We start from the raw sequence: 21,065 nt of genomic DNA, 5'->3' as shown, positions 1-21,065 counted from the left end.
AATGACATTTTGAATGTTTTATAATGTAACCAGCGTTTTTTGTTCCTATAGCAACCATTTACAAAGTCACACCCCCTTCCTCTTCTGACACAAGCTCTGGCACACCCCTTTTTGAGCCCCGCCCTCTCTCTAGCAGCGCACCTATTGGATCTAGTGACTGCCTGGTCACACGATCTCCCCCCGCTGAACTTTTTCAATTAAAAAAACGTCAGCTTGGACTGCCGCTTTAACAACAAACTATCGTTTTCATCCTTATCGTTTTCTCGAAAACGTGTACGGCACGCCCCATCGCCCCCCCTGCAAAGCCCCCTGGGAATCAGGACACTCTCACCCACTGCCCTCTACTGTTGTGCCAAGGCGTCCGCATCTCTGCCTTCTCTCGTACACAAGCTGAATTTCCTTCATTTATCAACCGACTCTGAATTGAAACACCGGGCCTGTGATTTGTATTTCATATGCTGCCAGACCTTTGTAGTTTGAAACCCCTTCATGCAACTGGAACCTTTGCAGCTAATGGGACTTCACTGGGCCCTGGCTGGGAACAACTGCCTTGGGTTGATCCAAGTCCCATCCTCTAAGGTGACTATGAACCACCCACCTTCCCTACAAGAGCAGCTGGCTTTCGGCCCAGTAACCCACTCCTGGAGAGACAGGATGTGCAATCCCATCCAGGGGAAAGAACCAGTAGAACGTTGGACTGTTGCAGTTGTTGTTACAGACTAGGTGTGAGCAGGCCAGGAAGGGAGCTCAAACGTTTGTGTCCGTCCAACCGACACCTTCCAAACATTTGTAGAGGTTCCCAATTTTATTCCACCTCCGGCTCAGGTGGAATTCTACCTCTACCCATCTATGCTTCCTGTCCCCTTCTCTGGGGGGCCCAGCGCTGCTCCGGCGGCCCATCACTCTGCCTCTACCCCACTCTGCTACCGCTTCTCTCCGGGGGCCCAGTGCCGCTCTGGCGACCCATCACTCGGCCTCTACCCACTCTGCTACCGCTTCTCTCCGGGGGCCTAGCGCCGCTCTGACATGACCCAGTAAGCCTGCTCATGCTCACCACCCCGACATGACTCAGTGAGCCTGCTCACGCTCACCACCACCACATGACCCAGTGAGCCTGCTCATGCTCACCACCCCGACATGACTCAGTGAGCCTGCTCATGCTCAGCACCACCACATGACCCAGTGAGCCTGCTCATGCTCAGCACCACCACATGACCCAGTGAGCCTGCTCATGCTCAGCACCACCACATGACCCAGTGAGCCTGCTCATGATCACCACCCCGACATGACTCAGTGAGCCTGCTCATGCTCACCACCCCGACATGACTCAGTGAGCCTGCTCATGCTCACCACCCCGACATGACTCTGAGCCTGCTCATGCTCAACCCCACGACATGACTCAGTGAGGCTGCTCATGCTCACCACCCCGACATGACTCAATGAGCCTGCTCATGCTCGCCACCACGACATGACCCAGTGAGCCTGCTCATGCTCACCACCACATGACCCAGTGAGCCTGCTCATGCTCACCACCACGGCATGACTCAGTGAGCCTGCTCATGCTCACCACCACGGCACGACTCAGTGAGCCTGCTCATGCTCACCACCACGACATGACCCAGTGAGCCTGCTCACGCTCACCCCCACGACATGACTCAGTGAGCCTGCTCATGCTCACCACCACAACATGACCCAGTGAGCCTGCTCATGCTCACCCCCACGACATGACTCAGTGAGCCTGCACATGCTCACCACCACGACATGACCCAGTGAGCCTGCTCACGCTCACCCCCACGACATGACTCAGTGAGCCTGCTCATGCTCACCCCCACAACATGACCCAGTGAGCCTGCTCATGCTCATACCCACGACATGACCCAGTAAGCCTGCTCATGCTCATACCCACGACATGACCCAGTAAGCCTGCTCATGCTCACCACCACATGACCCAGTGAGCCTGCTCATGCTCACCACCACCACATGACCCAGTGAGCCGGCTCATGCTCACCACCACGGCACGACTCAGTGAGCCTGCTCACGCTCACCACCACGGCACGACTCAGTGAGCCTGCTCACGCTCACCACCACAGCATAACCCAGTGAGCCTGCTCATGCTCACCACCACGACATACCCCAGTGAGCCTGCTCATGCTCACCACCACGACATAACCCAGTGAGCCTGCTCATGCTCACCACCACGACATGACCCAGTGAGCCTGCTCATGCTCACCCCCACGACATGACTCAGTGAGCCTGCTCATGCTCACCACCACGACATGACTCAGTGAGCCTGCTCACGCTCACCACCACGACATGACTCAGTGAGCCTGCTCATGCTCAACCCCACGACATGACCCAGTGAGCCTGCTCATGCTCACCCCCACGACATGACCCAGTGAGCCTGCTCACGCTCACCACCACGACATGACCCAGTGAGCCTGCTCATGCTCACCATGCCGACATGACCCAGTGAGACTGCTCATGCTCACCACGCTGACATGACCCAGTGAGCCTGCTCATGCTCACCACGCCGACATGACCCAGTGAGCCTGCTCATGCTCACCCCCACGACATGACCCAGTGAGCCTGCTCATGCTCACCATGCCGACATGACCCAGTGAGACTGCTCATGCTCACCACGCCGACATGACCCAGTGAGCCTGCTCATGCTCACCCCCACGACATGACTCAGTGAGCACCCCTTGGGGTGCCTCTTAGAAGTACACCCTTAGGCCCAACCGCACCTGGCCCTGTCCCAGCAGCACATCCTTCGTACCTCTCACATTCCTCCAAATGAACCCCCCCTTTGACCAGTCAGCACCCTTCCGGCTGTGACAAACGCAATTCCACCGCCGCCCCTCCCCCCCACACTTTTTACCCTACCTCCTTATCTTTCTTTTTAATCAAAAATAAAACGGCACATTGCACGCACAACGGCAAAAAAAATGGTGGGTGGGAACATTTTGGAGGAAGCAAGGCACAAGGCACAAGGCAACCGCCTCTTAAATAACTAAGCCCTCCCTCCTCCTCCACCCTCTCAATGTATCACTCGATGTCCCCTCGGGCCAAGGGTCATGCCTCCCTTCCCCTTATTGGTCAGGATTTTCCAAATGGGACGGCATCTAACCAATAGGGGAGGTTCCTCCTCTTCCGTTTCCTAGAAAACGTCTGCCGTTGTCGTTACGTGACCGCATTGGGCAACCCTGGCACTCAACGGGTCAAAGAAGTGTTTTCTCCCAGATGTTATTGTTCCGGACTTGAGCCGCCTTGATTCCAGCTCTGGAACCCACCCCTTCCCAAGATACTTACCTCAGAAGGGGCTTCCAGTAGCAGTTCCGGCTGTGACGCCCCAATATGGTGGTTTAAAGGTCCTTGCGTCCCATGGGCCAATAGGAAGACCGCGATGTCGTCCCTGTGTGGACTCCTATTGGCTCTGTGTGACGCACGGACCTTCTAACCTTTGTCAGAGAGACCCCGGGCGCCTTCTGATGTCAGCATCTTGGGGGGGGGGGGGGGGAGGGGAAGCAGGGGGTCCCCAGTGCTGAAATCAACGCGGTTCAGGTTCGGAGACCCCAAGCTCCCCAACAAGGGTCGCATGATCTCCCCCCCCCCACAGAACTTTGCATCTTTGGTCCTCTTCTGCTTCACTGACAGCCATTTAGTGAACCCCCTCCCCCCCGAGCCTCATTTTTTTTTTTTTTAAGGCAACAAATTAAACACACTATGGATACTCAATTCTTGTATCATGGAAAATTGGAAAATTCTGCGGCTTCCCAAATATTCAATAATAATAACAATAATAATAATAACAATAATAATAATAATAATAATAATAATGATAATAATAATGATAATAATGGATGTTAATGGTGTTTTATTTTTATTCCACTAGCAAGACTAAATATTAGCCAAAATGTCCCGGCTTCTCAGTAAATATGAGTCAGTTACAGTAGCTGTTAAAAAAAAAAAAACTCACAGTTTGGAAAAATAAACTTCTTTTAATTACTTTTGCTACTGTTCAAAAAAAAAAAAGGGGGGGTTTCTTAATCCCTCTGCAACACCTACAGTAGCCGCCCCCCCCCCCCCCTGCTGCAGAAAAAGGAGTGACACACACTAATTATAAATAAAATGCACACTTTTAGGGTTCTACTTTGTTTAGGATCTGGGGGTCTGGAGTAGGAATCCCAAAGAATTTTTTGTTAACAGCACAGTATATTGCAGACCTGCCTAAGACATGCAGATGAACATACAGTTGTATTTACACACACACATATATATATATATATATATATATATATATATATATAATATATATATATCAAGTATTGCTTGACCTGAGGAAGAGAGGAGAACTCTCGAAAGCTTGTCCTATGACATAAATTGTTAGTCCAATAAAAAAGGAATCACCTAATACTGAAGAACTCATTTATTCTGCACTATATTATATATATATATATATATATATATATATATATATATATATATATATATATATATATATATATATATATATATATATATATATATATATATATATATATATATATATATATATATATATATATATATATATATATATATATATATGTGTGTGTGTGGACAATGTTTCTTTAAAAGCCTGCATCTGCAAATCCCATTAGGTGCGGATATAAAGTTACTGCTGATTAATAGTGGGTCCTGGTTTGCTTTGGTTGGAGGGATGCAATAATGTGTGTGTCGTTAACCCCTCCCTCTCCTTCTCTCACATTTCACAAACTTGTCAGTCTCTTCCCCCTGCACGGTATTTAAACAGTGGCTCAGCCGGGGGCTCTGTGACCATTTCCACTACACACTCTTTTTATTTTTCTTCTCTCCCAGGGACTGCAAACCCTCTCGCCCATCAACTCCCCGCCTGATATCTGTGCTACTGGCTGGCTGCTCGTGTCATCTTCCGGGCGACTTAGATGCTGACATTAATGGTCCAACGTTGACGATGTTTTCGGTTCCCGGGCAGGAAAACGAGGAGAACCGTTGGGCGAGCTGTTGCAGGAGAAACCTGGAAGGTTGAAGATCTGCGGAGAAGACCTCTGGCCCGTGTCGACCGATTGTCCGTTGCGGTCTTTTCCGATGGATCCTTCCGTGAGCAGCTGCATGAGGAGCGTCCATTCGGCCGCCCCTCTCTGGGGTTGCATGAGGAACGCTCCCGGGGAGCTGGGCGCCAACGCGGCGCTCCACCCGTACCCGCAAGTCCCCTTCTCCTTCCACCAGAAGCCGGACTTCGCCGCGTACTCCGATTTCTCGGCGTCGTGCCTGGCCACGGCGCCTCACAGCTTCCCCCGCGAGGAGAGGCTGTATGCCGAGCAGAGCCACGTCTTCCACCACTCCGACTGGCACTTCCCGGCCGCCGAAGCCAGGAGGCGGCTCAACCCCGACCTGGCCTTGAGCTCGGGGGAGATAGAGAACAGCGACCCCAACCCGGTCGACGGTTCGGGGTGCGCCGACGAAGATTACGGGCCGGCGGGGGTGGCTGCTCAGGACACGGAAAAAAAGACTTTAAAGAGGAGAAAGGACACGGCAGGTAAGAGGAAATACCTGTAGCATGCATTATGTGTCAAAGGAGCTGCAAAACGGGGTCGATAATGATGCAAAGAAATAAGTCAAGGTTCAATAAATGGGGGGGAAAAAAGTCCCATTAAAAGTTACGGGATTTTTCTCTCTTTGGAAAATGTAGTGTTAGGGGTTTTTTTTTTTTTTGGTTTCTTGCACCTGTTTTGTAACGGAGACTTAATCCGTTGAACTATTTAGCTGCAGATGTGTTCCTATATACGTGTACAGATGTGCGGCTATATACTTATACGGATGTTTGGCTATATACGTATGCAGAGGTGCGGCTATATACTTATACAGATGTGCGGCTATATACTTATACAGATGTGCGGCTATATACTTATACAGATGTGCTGCTATATACTTATACAGATGTGCTGCTATATACTTATACAGATGTGCTGCTATATACTTATACAGATGTGCGGCTATATACTTATACAGATGTGCTGCTATATACTTATACAGATGTGCAGCTATATACTTATACAGATGTGCTGCTATATACTTATACAGATGTTCGGCTATATACGTATGCAGATGTGCGGCTATATACTTATACAGATGTGCAGCTATATACTTATACAGATGTTCTGCTGTATACTTGTACAGATGTGCTGCTATATACTTGTACAGATGTGCTGCTATATACTTATATATATGTGCGGCTATATACGTATACAGATGTGCGGCTATATACTTGTACAGATGTGCTGCTATATACTTATACAGATGTGCTGCTATATACTTATACATATGTGCTGCTATATACTTATACAGAGGCGTGGCTATATACTTATACAGATGTGCTGCTATATACTTATACAGATGTGCTGCTATATACTTATACAGATGTGCTGCTATATACTTATACAGAGATGTGGCTATATACTTATACAGATGTGCTGCTATATACTTATACAGATGTGCTGCTATATACTTATACAGATGTTCTGCTGTATACTTGTACAGATGTTCTGCTGTATACTTGTACAGATGTGCAGCTATATACTTATACAGAGGTGCTGCTATATACTTATACAGATGTGCTGCTGTATACTTGTACAGATGTGCTGCTGTATACTAGTACAGAGGTGCAGCTAAATACTCATACAGATGTGCAGCTATATACTTATACAGAGGTGCGGCTATATACTTCTACAGATGTGCAGCTATATACTTATACAGATGTGCGGCTAAATACTCATACAGATCTGCGGCTATATACTCATACAGGTGTGCTGCTATATACTTATACAGATGTGCTGCTATATACTTATACAGATGTGCTGCTATATACTCATACAGATGTGCGGCTATATACTTATACAGATGTGCTGCTATATAATCATACAGATGTGCTGCTATATACTCATACAGATGGGCTAAATACTCATACAGATCTGCGGCTATATACTCATACAGATGTGCTGCTATATACTTATACAGATGTGCTGCTATATACTTATGCAGATGTGCTGCTATATACTTGTGCAGATGTGCTGTTATTTCCTTTAATCGGGTATTGATGGTGCCAACATGCTCTGAAGTGCAGTACAGCTGGATGAGAGGCAGCACTACAGAACATAGAAAATATTGCTTGCACAAATATTAGATTGTAAGCTCTTCGGGGCAGGGTCTGCTTCTGCCTTATCTTGTCATTGACCTGGTGCACTTTTGCCTGCACTGTATTTACCTGCTGTTGTAGTGTAAAGCGCTGTGTATATTGCTGGCACTATATAAAAAGAATGATATAGGCATACATGCTGGTACAACAAGTCAGGTCTTCAGGAAATCCCAGCTTCAGCACAGCTGGTTTGAACTGCCTGTGCTGAAGCAGGGACCGATTGAGCCACCTGTGCTGAAGCAGGGCCGGATTGAGCCACCTGTGCTGAAGCAGAGACTGGTTGAGCCCCCCTGTGCTGAAGCAGGGTCTAATTGAGAGTCCTGTGCTGATGCAGGGACTGATTGAGCCACCTGTGCTGAAGCAGGGACTGATTGAACCACCTGTGCTGAAGCAAGGGCTGAATGAACCACCTGTGCGGAAGCCGAGACTGATTGAGCGCCTTGTGCTGATGCAGGGACTGATTGGACCGCCTGTGCTGAATCAAGGGCTGAATGAACCAACTGTGCTGAAGCAGGGACTGATTGAGCAACCTGTGCTGAAGCCAGGTGGGATTGAGCCACCTGTGCTGAAGCCAGGTGGGATTGAGCCACCTGTGCTGACGCAGGGACTGGTTGAGCCCCCCTGGGCTGGAGCTGGGATATCCTGAAAACCGGACCTGTTAGTGGGGGGGCTTGGTCACCCCGTTCTAGACCAGTCAATATTTCAGCTTTATATCAGACCTGTGTATACCTACAGCATTGTGCCAGCTCGGTAGGCAAATGAATGGAGAAAAAAAAATGGCTTTATTAATTGGGATTAATTGCGTAATTATGGAGATTCCCACTCATTTTTGTCACTTTTTTTTATTAGTAAGAGTCCGTTCAACTTTTTTATTTTTACAGGACTCGATACCTTTAACCCTTTGGATTACCAAAGGCCCCTGCTTTGCAGTGTGTGGATTAACCCCAGTGAGGGTGTTAAAGGCTGAAGGGTAATGGTATCTGTGAGGGGGGGGGGGGGGGGTATCTGTGAGGGGGGGGGGTATCTGTGAGGGGGGGGCGGTCAAGGAAACAATGATGAGGAATTTGCTAAAAAGCATCACTAATGAGAATCTGCAATCGTGTGCGTGTTTCTCATTTTCCACCGCCAAACCTGGATATATGTACTGTGTATACAATGCACCTTTCTCCACTATATCATGAGACGCCCTGCTAATTATATATATATTATATATTATGTTTGTCCATGCGTGGTGGGACACAGTTCCTGTACCTTTTTTCATAGACAACTAAGTCAAATTTTACAGTTTATAAAAAATTTTTTTAACTTGTTTCAGAAAACAATTAGAATAACAGATTTGAAATGATTTTGAAATGTGAATAAATGTGTATATTATATAGTATATATATATATATATATATATACAGAATTCAATGTTAAGCTCTTTGTGGGAAAATTTCTATCAACCAATGTATATATATATATATATATATATATATATATATATATATATATATATATATATATATATACACACACAAATATAAACATATATAAGCTCGCACAAATAAAAGCATTTTGTTAGCCACAGAATGGTATCTTCTATTCATTTTTGATTATTAAAGCTCGGCTAACACGGAACAGATACCTTTACATATATATATATAAAACTAGCTGAGAGACCCGGCTTTGCCCGGGATTGAATGGTCCCGCTCCCCCTCTCTGTCCACTCACCCCCTATCTCTGCTCCCCATTGCCCTCTCTCTGTGGGTGGGTGAGTTAGTGACTGCGTGAGTTAGTGACTGGGCGGGTGAGTTAGTCAGTTAGTGATTGGGTGGGTGAGTTTGTGAGCGGGCGGGTTAGTGAGGGCGGGTAAGTGAGTTAGTGAGCGGGGTCTCAGCAAGTGACTGGGTGGGTGGGTGATATAAAATGTGTGTGTGTGTGTGTGTATATATATATAGCATATATACTACAGATAGCATATATACTACAAACTATGTTCACACGCAATAATTTAAAACACTATATATATATATATAGTGTTTTAAATTATTGCGTGTGAACATAGTTTGTAGTAAATATGCTATCTGCAAACGTGAATACGGGCGTCTACATATGTGACAGTATACACATGTAGCAGATATAATTATCCGTTGCATTCCTCCAAACACGCAGAATAACGTGTTAAATAAAACGTGTGTTATCACCTCACCCATTGTTTTAATAGCACTGCAGCTAACGCGTTATCCAGTCACCTGTATATATATACATAACAGGATCAATGTTATCCTCCATTCGAGTACTACACACGAGTGCAATTTTTTGAGGGCTTCTTGTGGTGGAAGGGTTTTCTCCAATCCCCTCCTACGTGTATATAGATTCAATATGTTCCTATGCACCTTGTGTATCTAAGTATTAGGTGAGCGGTAGGCCTATCCTTATCTATTATTGTGTTCTGTAGGCTTGAAGAAGCATCAGACATCCCTCTTTGGGGCGAGATCCACCAAGGCGGGGTAAATCGGTTCAGAGCGTGATGTTACCCTCAACGGGAATGGATGCCACAGGTATATACCCTTCAGGGTGGCCAGGTGGCATCTCCAAAAATACTGGACTCAATGGTGAAAGGTGCGTCAGGTCACTGTGTCCAGGGAGGTAACACCGGACACGTACGTCCAGTATTACAGCACCGCTCATTTTTTACTGGGCAGAGTGTCCAGATACAGGACAGTCCGGTTCAATACCGGACACCTGGCCACCCCTAACCCTGAGGTTAGCGCCGTACCCACAAAGCCAACACAACAGCCGCTCTACATCTCATCAGCACGGAGTCACCGTCACGTTGTGTCGTCTCCCGAGAACGTGACGGTGAGTGCGTCTTGGCGCTCTAGGATACTTGGTTTTCGGTCGCGTTGCCACGGCCGTGGTCGTTTTAGCCACCGTTCACCTCGCCGCCGGCCCCGTCCCCCCCCCCGTCAGAGTAATCCCCTTATCTTAAAACACCCTCATACTCGTGCTACTCTAAAAACCTTAACCCCTTCCCCTAAAAGTGGGTAGCGCGACGAGCTTGGAGTCCCATCGGGAGAAAAACGCCATATTAATAAAGTTATTATTATTATTAAAACCCCTTACACTAATCCCCTACCCTAAGAACCTTAATCCCTGACCCTAAAAACCTGAACCCTTTACCCTAATCCCCTACACTAAAATCCTTAATCCCTTACTCTAATTCCCTACCCTAAAAACCTTAACCCCTTACTCTAATCCCCTACCCTAAAAACCTTAACCCCTTACTCTAATCCCCTACCCTAAAAACCTTAACCCCTTACTCTAATCCCCTACCCAAAAAACCTTAATCCCTTACACTAATCCCCTACCCTAAAAACCTTAACCCCTAACTCTAATCCCCTACCCTAAAAACTTAATCCCTTACTCTAATCCCCTACCCAAAAAACCTTAATCCCTTACTCTAATCCCCTACCCTAAAAACCTTAACCCCTTACTCTAATCCCCTACCCTAAAAACCTTAACCCCTTACTCTAATCCCCTTCCCAAAAAAAACTGAACCCTTTACCCTAATCCCCTACCCTAAAAACCTTAACCCCTTACTCTAATCCCCTACCCAAAAAAACCTTAACCCCTTACCCTACAAACTTTAACCCCTTACTCCAACCCGCTACCCTGAAAACCAGACCCCTTACATGAAAACCCCTATCCTTAACCCCCTACCCTAACCGCTCCAACCCCTTAAATTTAATTTTACCTTATATGCGAAGTGTCCCGCGGCGGAGCGGCTCAAAGTGAACACTATGGAGTATGACCCAGGCCCTAACGAGTTTACGCTCTTCGGTGGATATGGCACTTGCAATGGTTCCATTTGCCCCTGCCCGCGTCTCCAGACTCGCCCCTTGTATCGTAGCGCGAGCTGTCACCTTAGAATATTTAACGGACACACAAAAAACAATGGGGAAAATAACGCCTGTGCAGATGGAAACTTCGCTTCGCCCCGTTAAAATTCAGAGGAACCCTTCCACTAACTAGAAACCTTTCCCAAATCGCCCGCGCCCCCACGACAGCGCCAAGCCCATGCAACGCACCTCATTTCATTGACGGCATGGGCGTGCAGACCTTTCTGAAATGCCTTCGCGAACTCTTGCCCGGCTTTTCAGCCAAAATCCATTCCTGAGGATAATATATATCAGATAATATATATTATAGGCGTATGTAACAGTTACAGATAATATATATTATAGGCGTATGTAACAGTTACAGATAATATATGTTATAGGCGTATGTAACAGTTACAGATAATATATGTTATAGGCGTATGTAACAGTTACAGATAATATATATTATAGGCGTATGTAACAGTTACAGATAATATATGTTATAGGCGTATGTAACAGTTACAGACCAGATTAAAATGTGGGACAGCTTTAGTTATGAAAGAACTTAGCCTGGTGGCGGCTGTGAGAGTCTCCGGCAGACTGTTCCAGTTGTGGGGTGCAGGGTAAGAGATGGAGGAGGAGCGGCCGGATACTTTGCTGAACCCCATTGGCTGTTTCGCCGGTGAATCCTCGCTTGGCCACAATTGGGAAGTGATCGGGTAAGAATTGTCTCCTCTCCAGCAAAACCCCTGATTTCGGGCTCTGAACGGGACTTAGAGTCGTCCATCGAAACGCTTGGCAGGTTTCCACCGCCCCAGGACTCTGCTTTGACCGTTTCTTGACTTGTTTAGCCGGGGAAAAGCGCCCATTTTTGCACGATTCGCTTTCTCGGGAGAAGCGCTCGCCCATATAGACGCGTGACAAACAACACCCCACTGAATCCTAACACCTACCAGTATTTTGAAGGCACGGCACGTTCTACCGGACACGGGACTGGGCGTTATCGGTCATGCGGTCAGTTTCTAGACTGCTGTTTGCAGTAATAATGTTCTACTCCAGTGCTGGCCAACTCCAGTCCTCAAGGGCCACCAACAGGTCAGGTTTTCAGGCTATCCCTGCTTCAGCGCGGACGGCTCCATCAGTGGCTCAGTCATTATGACTCCCTGTGCTGAAGCAGGGATATCCGGAAAGCCTGACCTGCGGGGTAGTGATCTGCAGTCTCTATGCCTTGACATCTCCCCTCCACAAGCACCACATCCACGTATATTACCGACCCCATTTGTGTGTGCCTTACGCTGATTTTTTATTCCACATTTTTATTTCACCAGGCCCGAAGCCTGTAGTACAGTGTCCACACACAGCGACTCCTGCTGCACTCCACCAGGCAGCACTGAGCTGTTTCTAATGCCGACTACAAAGGGTATTATCAGAATGTATTTCAGTCTGACCTTCATCTTCCCAGATAAATGTTCTTTTGAGATCTACTATAACTAATATCAGCAGGGGGCTTATTTTAATATAAGTTGCCATTCAGCACACGGAAACTTCCATTTCAAGAGGCAAACCAAGCAATATCCTCCATGTTTTTTTGTAATTAATATAGATTAGTTCTGTAGTATTAAATAATATGTGCAGAATTTTTTTTTCATTTATTATTAATCAACTCTTAATGGCATTTTTAATGCGTTTTAATATACTGAGCATCCTTTGATTTCCATAGCAGGTTTGTAGCCCACCTCCCCCCAGCGGTGCGAGATCTTTGCAACACTTTCCTGCTTGGTGATCATGTGTTGCCAACGTTCCCAGCAGCTTGAGCTGCAAGCTGCAACAACAGACAACAAACGTTGCCTTTAGTAATAAAAAGCATACATGGTAGCTGCTGAGTTACACCGACTGAAGGATGGATTGAAACAGAAAGGCAGCCGTTTAGTGAACCCGGGGAAGCAGGAGCTTTGCCGATCGATCACGGGAGAACCGATCGATCGGCAGTATAGGTAATTCGTTGCCAATAAAGGCTGCATATTTTAAAACAATGTTTTTTTTAAAGTGCCTCTTTAATTGAGTTGGGTTTATTAGCAGCCATATAAATTGATGTCCCGGGCTTATTTATATATATATATATAACAAATGGAAATATTACTGTGTGCTCATTTGCATGTCTTAGGCAACCCCGCCTTTCCCCATTATCACCCAGCACACAGCGCGTCCACTGCAGCAAGGGATTCTGGGAAATGACATGCAACCCCGCCTTTCCCCATTATCACCCAGCACACAGCGCGTCCACTGCAGCAAGGGATTCTGGGAAATGACATGCAACCCCCGCCTTTCCCCATTATCACCCAGCACACAGCGCGTCCACTGCAGCAAAGGATTCTGGGAAATGACATGCAACCCCCGCCTTTCCCCATTATCACCCAGCACACAGCGCTTCCACTGCAGCAAGGGATTCTGGGAAATGACATACAAATGAGCACACAGGGCCATATAGTGCAATATATATATATTATTACTTTTATTCATTTTTATATAAAATACAGGTTTAAAAAAAAGGGGGTGGAAAAGTCCCAAAGACGTCAAACAGACGTGCGCGGTTATCGGCCCCGGTAAACAGACGGGAGCCCGAATGCCGGCAATCTTTAACCCTTTGGCTTTTTTTTCTTCTTTAGCGCAGTTTATTTGGGGAGGTGCCACGTGAAGGGTTGAGAGGCGTCGACGCCGTAAAAGATAAAAAGATGTATGCAGATGCAAGGAAAACATGCTCCCTGGGGGGGGGGGGGGTGTCCTGTTTGCGTTTGGAAGATCAAATGCAACTGCTCCTGTGTCAAAGTCCCTCATTTAAGATGTTTAGCACATGCTGGGGAGGGATTGGCAGCAGTGTGAGATAATGCAGCTCTCTCCCCGGGTCCCCCAGCAGAGACAGTAGGGATGGACACATCTGTTATTTGTTATACAGGCCTCAGGCTGCAGATACGTTGTATTATCGGCAGATTGTGGGCAAGTATGTCCTTCCCCATCCATAGGGCAGTCCTCAAGCCTCCCCCCCCCCCAACAGGTCAGGTTTTCAGAATATCCCAGCTTCAGCACAGGTGGCTCAATTAGAGGCTCAGTTGACTGAGTGCTGAAAGCAGGGGCTGATTGTGCCCCCCTGTGCTGAAGCAGGGGCTGATTGTGCCACCTTTGCTGAAGCAGGGACTGATTGTGCCATCTGTGCTGAAGCAGGGACTGATTGAGCCCCTTGTTCGGAAGCAGGGACGGATTGTGCCACCTTTGCTGATGCAGAGACTGACTGTGCCACCTGTGCTGAAGCAGGGATTGATTAAGCCACCTGTGCTGAAGCAGGGACTTATTGGGCCCCCTGTGCTGAGGCAGGGACTGACTGAGCCCCCTGTGCTGAAGCAGGGACTGATTGAGCCCTCTGTGTTGAAGCAGGAACTGATTTAGTCACCTGTGCTGAAGCTGGGACTGATTGAGCCATCTCTGCTGAAGCAGAGCTATCCTGAAAACCCGACCTGTTGGGAGGGAGGGGGCTTGAGGACGGGAGTTGAGCCCCCCCCCCCTGCCGTAGTGCATTGTGCAGTTGAAGAGGAGACGTGCGAGGTTTCAGACGCGCTATACACTCATTAAAATGCTATTATTACATGTTACTTAGCATTATTTACCATCTGCGTGAAGCTGCAATGTTATATGGTGACTCACAGTGTTTGTTCAATAACACAACAATCAGGCGACAGGACGGGAGATCTCTCCCCCGCAGAGCTTGCAATCTAAGGGATCTGTTTATAATCTACGAAGAGCTGTGATGCTGAAATCCCCTCAATAGCCGACTAGCTCCCCCTCTCTCCCCCTTTAAACGCCCCCTCCTTACGAAGCACGTGGGTATCTCCGTGGCTGATACTATACACTGACCGTGGTCCCCTGCAGACGCACTCACCAGAACGCCCTCCTACTGTCTCTGTACGTTCTCCTTACTTACCAATTAGAGTGTAAGCTCTTCGGAGCAGGGACTCCTTTACCTAATGTTACTTTTATGTCTGTAGCGCTTATTCCCATTATATGTTACAGTATATTATTATGTCACGTGTATTGCTGCTGTGACACGCTATATATGTATGTATGTATGTATGTGTGTGTGTGTGTGTGTGTGTGTGTATGTACAGTATGTGTGTTTGTGTGTTTCTGTGTGTGTGTGTGTGTGTGTGTGTGTGTATGCACAGTATTTATGTATGTCTTTATTTACCAGTGTGAGTGGTTTGACTTGCTTTGCTAATCCCCTGCTGTGCTTAAAAGCTGTGTGAACAGCGAGCATTAGATTATAAGGGTTCCATGTAAAAATGGATTTCAGGCAAAAGGTGGCACTGTGTGCTCATTTGCATGTCATTTCCCAGAATCCCTTGCTGCAGTGGAAGCACTGTGTGCTGGGGGATAATGGTGAAAGGCAGGGTTGCAGGCCTGTCTAAGACATGTGAAGGAGCACTCCCTTGAGAAAGGTCCTGTTGTAAGGACCGAAACGTCGGTTGATTGTGCCTGTCTTCAATACATCTTTTGGACGTTACTTTGAGTGCTGTCTCCTTTCTTGCTGCGTAGTCTTGGTTTTTCTGGTCTGCCTGGTAAGGAATACCTGTTACTTATCTTACTTGTATTTTCTCCTTTGAGTGGTTTTGATTGGCTGATGACTGCAGCGTCACAGAAAAACAACAGCGGGGAACGATAATTACCCAGAGTTCCAGCGACCCGACGGAAATAGCAGCCGACTCCTTATCAGGCACACGGGTGCAAACCTTAATCTCTGCGGGATTCAATGTTTGTAAGCGAGCTGATTACATTGATACTCAGTTTTTTTTATTGGTATGGAAACCATATTTGTGTCGCTCCTTTCAGTCTTAATTATAATGCTCAAATAGGACAGGTGCTCCGAAAGAAGTTATTATTATTATCTCCATGTGTATAGGTGTGTATATAGAGTACGTATATAGGGACCAATTCAATAATGCGAAGGGGTCTTATAGAGGAAGGGCGGAAGAGGGAGAGAGAAAGGAGAAAGAGAGAGTGAGAGAGAGAGAGTGAGAGAGAAAAGGTGGGAGAGGAGAGGAGAGAGAGAGAGAGAGAGAGAGAGAGAGAGAGAGAGAGAGAGAGAGAGAGAGAGAGAGAGAGAGGAGGGAGAGAGAGAGAGAGAGAGAGGAGGGAGAGATGTAGGGGAGAGAGGGTGAGGTAAGGACAGAGAGAGTGGGAGAGACAAAGATAGGAGAGGGGGAGAGAGGATTGGTGGGAGAGAGGGGGATAGAGAGAAGAAGAGAGATAGGAGAGAGAGAGGAGAAAGAGAGAGGATGGGTGGGAGGGAGAGCGAGCAAGAGAGGTGAGAGAGAGAAGATATGTGGGAGAGAGGGGGATAGAGAGAAGAAGAAGAAAGAGAGAAGAGGTAGGAGAGAGTTGAAGAGAGAGAAAGAGGAGAGAGTGAGAGAGATGGGAGTGACAAAGGGGAGGTAGGAGAGAGGCAGGCGAGAGAATGGCAGGAGAGACAGAAAGAGAAAAGAGAGTTAGGGAGAGAATGAGAGAGAAAAAAGAGAGAGAAGAAGAAAGAGGAAGAGAGGGGGAGGTAGAGAGGGAGAGGGATATAGGTTGGAGAGGGTGAAAGAGAGGGAGAAAGAGAGAGAGCAGTAGAGAGAGGAAAGCGGAAGTAGAGAGAGGGAAGAAGGGAGAGTGAAGAGAAAGAGAGATACAAGCAGGAGAGTGAAAAGGGGGGGGGAGGGAGAGATAGAGATGGGAGAGAGACAGATGAGGGAGAGCTATGTTGGTCCATTAAAAGGCATCACAGCTTGCTTTTCTCCAGGACCAACACATTGGCGTGCTACACTTTTCCCACAAACTCCAAACAAATCGTCAGACACCCACACACCCGCATTTATTGTAGCCTCCTACAGCCCCCACGGGAAAGGGTTAACTGTGGCCTCGGGAATGTGAAATCCCCCTCTCGGATCCAGCAAGCACTCGGATCTCACAGAACCTGGGATACAAGAAACCCCCCCCCCCCCCATAGTAGAACCGTTTGCTGCCCGTGTAGCGTCGTTTTCCAAAATGTATTGGGGTGTCATTTCAAAGCTGACCTATTTGAAAACGTGTGCTCCGTAGGGTGACCTTAAAAGGCCGCGTCCAACCTTTTCTGGTTTTCTTTTCTTAATTTTTTCCCCCTGTTTTTTTGGTTGGATTTTCATTTTTATTCAGATAGGCCCAGATAGGCCCAAAAGCCTGCAGTAGAGTGTTCCCACGGCAACGCCTAACCATCTGTGGTGTAACATTAGCGCGTGTCAAATTGAATGTCAGTTGTGCTCTTGCGCGCCTATTTATTAAAAGGCGTTTTAAATGATTGGTTTTTTTTTCCCCCCCATTTGTTTCGCTGCTTTAAAATGGCCGCCGCTTGGCGTACAGATGTAAGGCCTCGTCCAGGGTGGCCTGCGTGAGCGGGCGGGCGCGCCTGCTCGGCGCCCAGCCGCATGCCGAGCGAGCCAAATTGATTTTGCTGCTCGCACAGCCCGTCACGTGAGCGGTTCGCCCAATGAGGGTGAACCAGCTCCGTGACGTCGCGGACGCGCCCCCAAGACGCGCGCGCACCTAGCCGGGCCAGGAAAAGCACGGCCGTGCAGGACGCAGCGCCGGAGCGCCGGAGGGCCAGCGCGCCTGTTTCCACCCTGGACGAGGCCTAAACGTACTAAAAACACTCAATAGTGTTATCGCGTAGTGAAGCTGCTTTGTATCAACCCAGAAATAGATTTGGCGCTGTTTCCTTATATACATATTATTTTCCGAGCATTATAAATAAATAATATGACACAATTGATATTTACTATCCGTTGCCTATTTGGGTGATTAGCGCGAACTTGATGGACTTCTGAGGATTTACCCCAAAAGGGACTTATCAGCAAAACATCTTCTCTTCATCTTCTCCGATAAGGTTTTTTCAGGTCTGCTAACATGTATAAAGCATATCCGTGGCTGACACTATACACATGATACATAAAGCTTGGCCCCCTGCAGACGCACTTACCAGCACGCCCTCCTACTGTCTCTGTCCGTTCTTCCTACTTACCGCTTAGAGTGCAAGCTCTTCGGGGCAGGGACTCCTTTCCCTAAATGTTACTTTTATGTCTGAAGCGCTTCTCCCCACCCTGTGTTGTGATATTGTCACGTGTGTTGCTGCTGCGACGCGCTGTGTCCCTGCATGGCGCTGTATAAATGAAGACGCACACCCATGCATGTTTATTTTGGTTATTATAAGTAACAAGAGTCCCTGACGCGCACAGCTTGCAATCTAAGGGACAGTTTGTATTTGCTTGAGAAAGAAAGGCTCCCGCTGTTGGCGCACTTGTGTACACCCTAAGACTGGGGCCACGGTACCTCAGACCGGGCAGAGACGTCCTCACGCCAAGCGGTCAGACCGTTTTAAGGCAGTGTTCGCGTCCATATGGCGTGCCGGCGGAAGCGTGAAGGGGGCGCGCGTTGCGCAGGAAATCAGCTCAAACTGATTTCTTGTTGCGACAGGCCGGTTACGTGAGCGGTTCGCTCAATGCGGGGGCGAACCAAGCTCCGTGACGCCCTTTGGCACGCCCCCCCCCACGGCCAGAGAAAACACCCGCTTACCTCACAGCCTCCGCACGCCTCCGCGCGGGGGCGAAGGCGCCAGGGCCCCGGCCTAACCAGTGCCGAAACTTTGATTTCAATAATTCTACAACGGCTTTAGTTCAAGTGATCATAATACAGTGTACGGGAAGTCCTCGTTATCCAACGTTTCACTTTACAACGCATGGCATATCCAACGCTTTACAACGCCACCCTACGGGCCATTTTTCGACGCCGGAATGCGTTACCCGACGCTCACCGCCACTGATTAACATGGGGCTCACTTTACAATGGTTTCACTATCCAACGCTATATACTGTATACCTGGCTATAATACATAGCAATGCATAAGATCACTCAAGTTCACTCCTGTGGATTTACCGCAATACTTATTATAGAGGGACATAGAAGATTACTTGAACGTTTGTTCTCCCTAATAGAACGCACGCCTTGCGTGATTTTTAAACGATTTTATTGTTTCTCGTGGTGACATTGATATAGACCCCCATGTATATGTTTGCGAATGGTTGAAATAAAAGCGTTGACACTATTCATCCCATGGGCAGTACAAAGGACTCGGGGCCATCCCTTAAGGTTGGAGGAAAGGAGATTTCACCAGCAACAAAGGAAAGGGTTCTTTACAGTAAGGGCAGTTACAGTGTGGGATTCATTACCCATGGAGACTGGGATGGCAGATACAATAGATTTGTTCAAAAAAAGGTTGGACATCTTTTTAGATGGGAAAGGTATACAGGGATATACCAAATAAGTAAACATGGGAAGGATGTTGATCCAGGGAGTCATCCGATTGCCAATTCTTGGAGTCAGGAAGGAATTAATTTCTCCCCTTATGAGATATCATTGGATGATATGACACTGGGGTTTTTGTTTGCTTCCTGTGGATCAATAAGTATAGATATAGGATAAAGTATCTGTCGTCTAAATTTAGCATAGGTTGAACTTGATGGACGTACGTCTTTTTTTCAACCTCATCTACTATGTAATTATGTAACTATATAACTATATCCTCCTACTATGTAACTATGTAACTATGTAACTATGTAACTCTGACCCTGGTTAGGGTGCACACTGGGGCAGCAACAGCAGGATTCTTTGTTTCTCAAGCAAATACAATTTAACCTATTCCCGGCGATAACCTACAGTATTCCCTTGCATCTGGGTGTGCACACATCTCCTTCCTTTCCCCTCGGCAGCGAAGTGCAGAGTCTGCGTCCAGGTGGGGTTATGTATCTAAAGAACATTTAAAGATGCGTCAACCTGCATTCAGTTCAATGGAAGCCGACGTGTTGTTAACCGTGCGTTATCCTGCCCCTGGCTATATTAAAAAAAAAAGGGAGTGGGCGATTGAAGTGCCAGCGCTGGATCTAGTTATCAGTCTCTGGGCTGCAAAACGGGGACGAAAATTCCAGCGATCAAAGTTTAAAAAAAACTGCTTTCAAATTCAAGGCAAGTCCTCAATGCCGGCACTGTAGAGGTTAATATTAGCGGCGGGCGGGATTTTTCGGCAAAATTCGGATTCGCCACGAAAATGGCGCGTTGTCACGTTTTGTAATATTCACACGCGCGCAGGAGTATGAAATAAAACGGCGTCAGTTTAAAAAAAAAAATAATTCATTTGAATACTCCAAAAAGGCGAAAATGGGCGAATATCAGCAATTTTGCAATTTCGCGCTTCTTAGAGAGGGTCGGGGTTCCTTACAATGCATCTGATCTCAGGCGCGCTATTAGAGAGGGTCGGGGTTCCTTACAATGCATCTGATCTCAGACGCGCTATTAGAGAGGGTCGGGGTTCCTTACAATGCATCTGATCTCAGACGCGCTATTAGAGAGGGTCGGGGTTCCTCACAATGCATCTGATCTCAGACGCGCTATTAGAGAGGGGCGGGGTTCCTTACATGCATCTGATCTCAGACGCGCTATTAGAGAGGGTCGGGCTTCCTTACAATGCATCTGATCTCAGACTCGCTATTATAGAGGGTCGGGGTTCCTTACAATGCATCTGATCTCAGACTCGCTATTAGGGAGAGATCTGATCTCAGGCGCGCTATTAGAGAGGGATCTGATCTCAGACGCGCTATTAGAGAGGGATCTGATCTCAGACGGACTATTAGAGAGGGATCTGATCTCAGACGCGCTATTAGAGAGGGATCTGATCTCAGACGCACTATGAGTGAGAGATCTGATCTCAGAGAGACTTGGGGTTCCGCAGAATTTCACAATATAATTATAGGGTTCCTTAACCCCCCCCCCCCCACCCCCGAAAGATGGGAAAACACTGATATAAGGCATTGCCGCTTGTAATTGAATGCTGCAGCCTACAGGACTACCAAACAGCAAATGTTTGTTTGTCCTGCGTG

At 47.4% G+C, this 21,065-nt stretch overlaps 1 protein-coding gene across 1 annotated transcript in view; it reads left to right on the top strand.

The window, feature by feature from the left end:
• The first annotated feature begins 4,774 nt into the window (after nucleotides 1–4,774).
• MEOX1 (mesenchyme homeobox 1) overlaps nucleotides 4,775–21,065 on the top strand; it is a 43,922-nt gene continuing 27,631 nt past the window's right edge. Inside the window, exon 1 of the mRNA XM_075580323.1 lies at nucleotides 4,775–5,557. Coding sequence (XP_075436438.1) covers nucleotides 5,107–5,557 — 451 coding nt within the window. The 5' untranslated portion in view covers nucleotides 4,775–5,106. The remainder of the gene's footprint in view (nucleotides 5,558–21,065) is intronic.

Source organism: Ascaphus truei, chromosome 23, assembly GCF_040206685.1.
Source record: "Ascaphus truei isolate aAscTru1 chromosome 23, aAscTru1.hap1, whole genome shotgun sequence".
In the NCBI taxonomy this organism is placed as follows: domain Eukaryota; kingdom Metazoa; phylum Chordata; class Amphibia; order Anura; family Ascaphidae; genus Ascaphus; species Ascaphus truei.
This window is presented reverse-complemented; position numbering and strand designations above follow the sequence as displayed.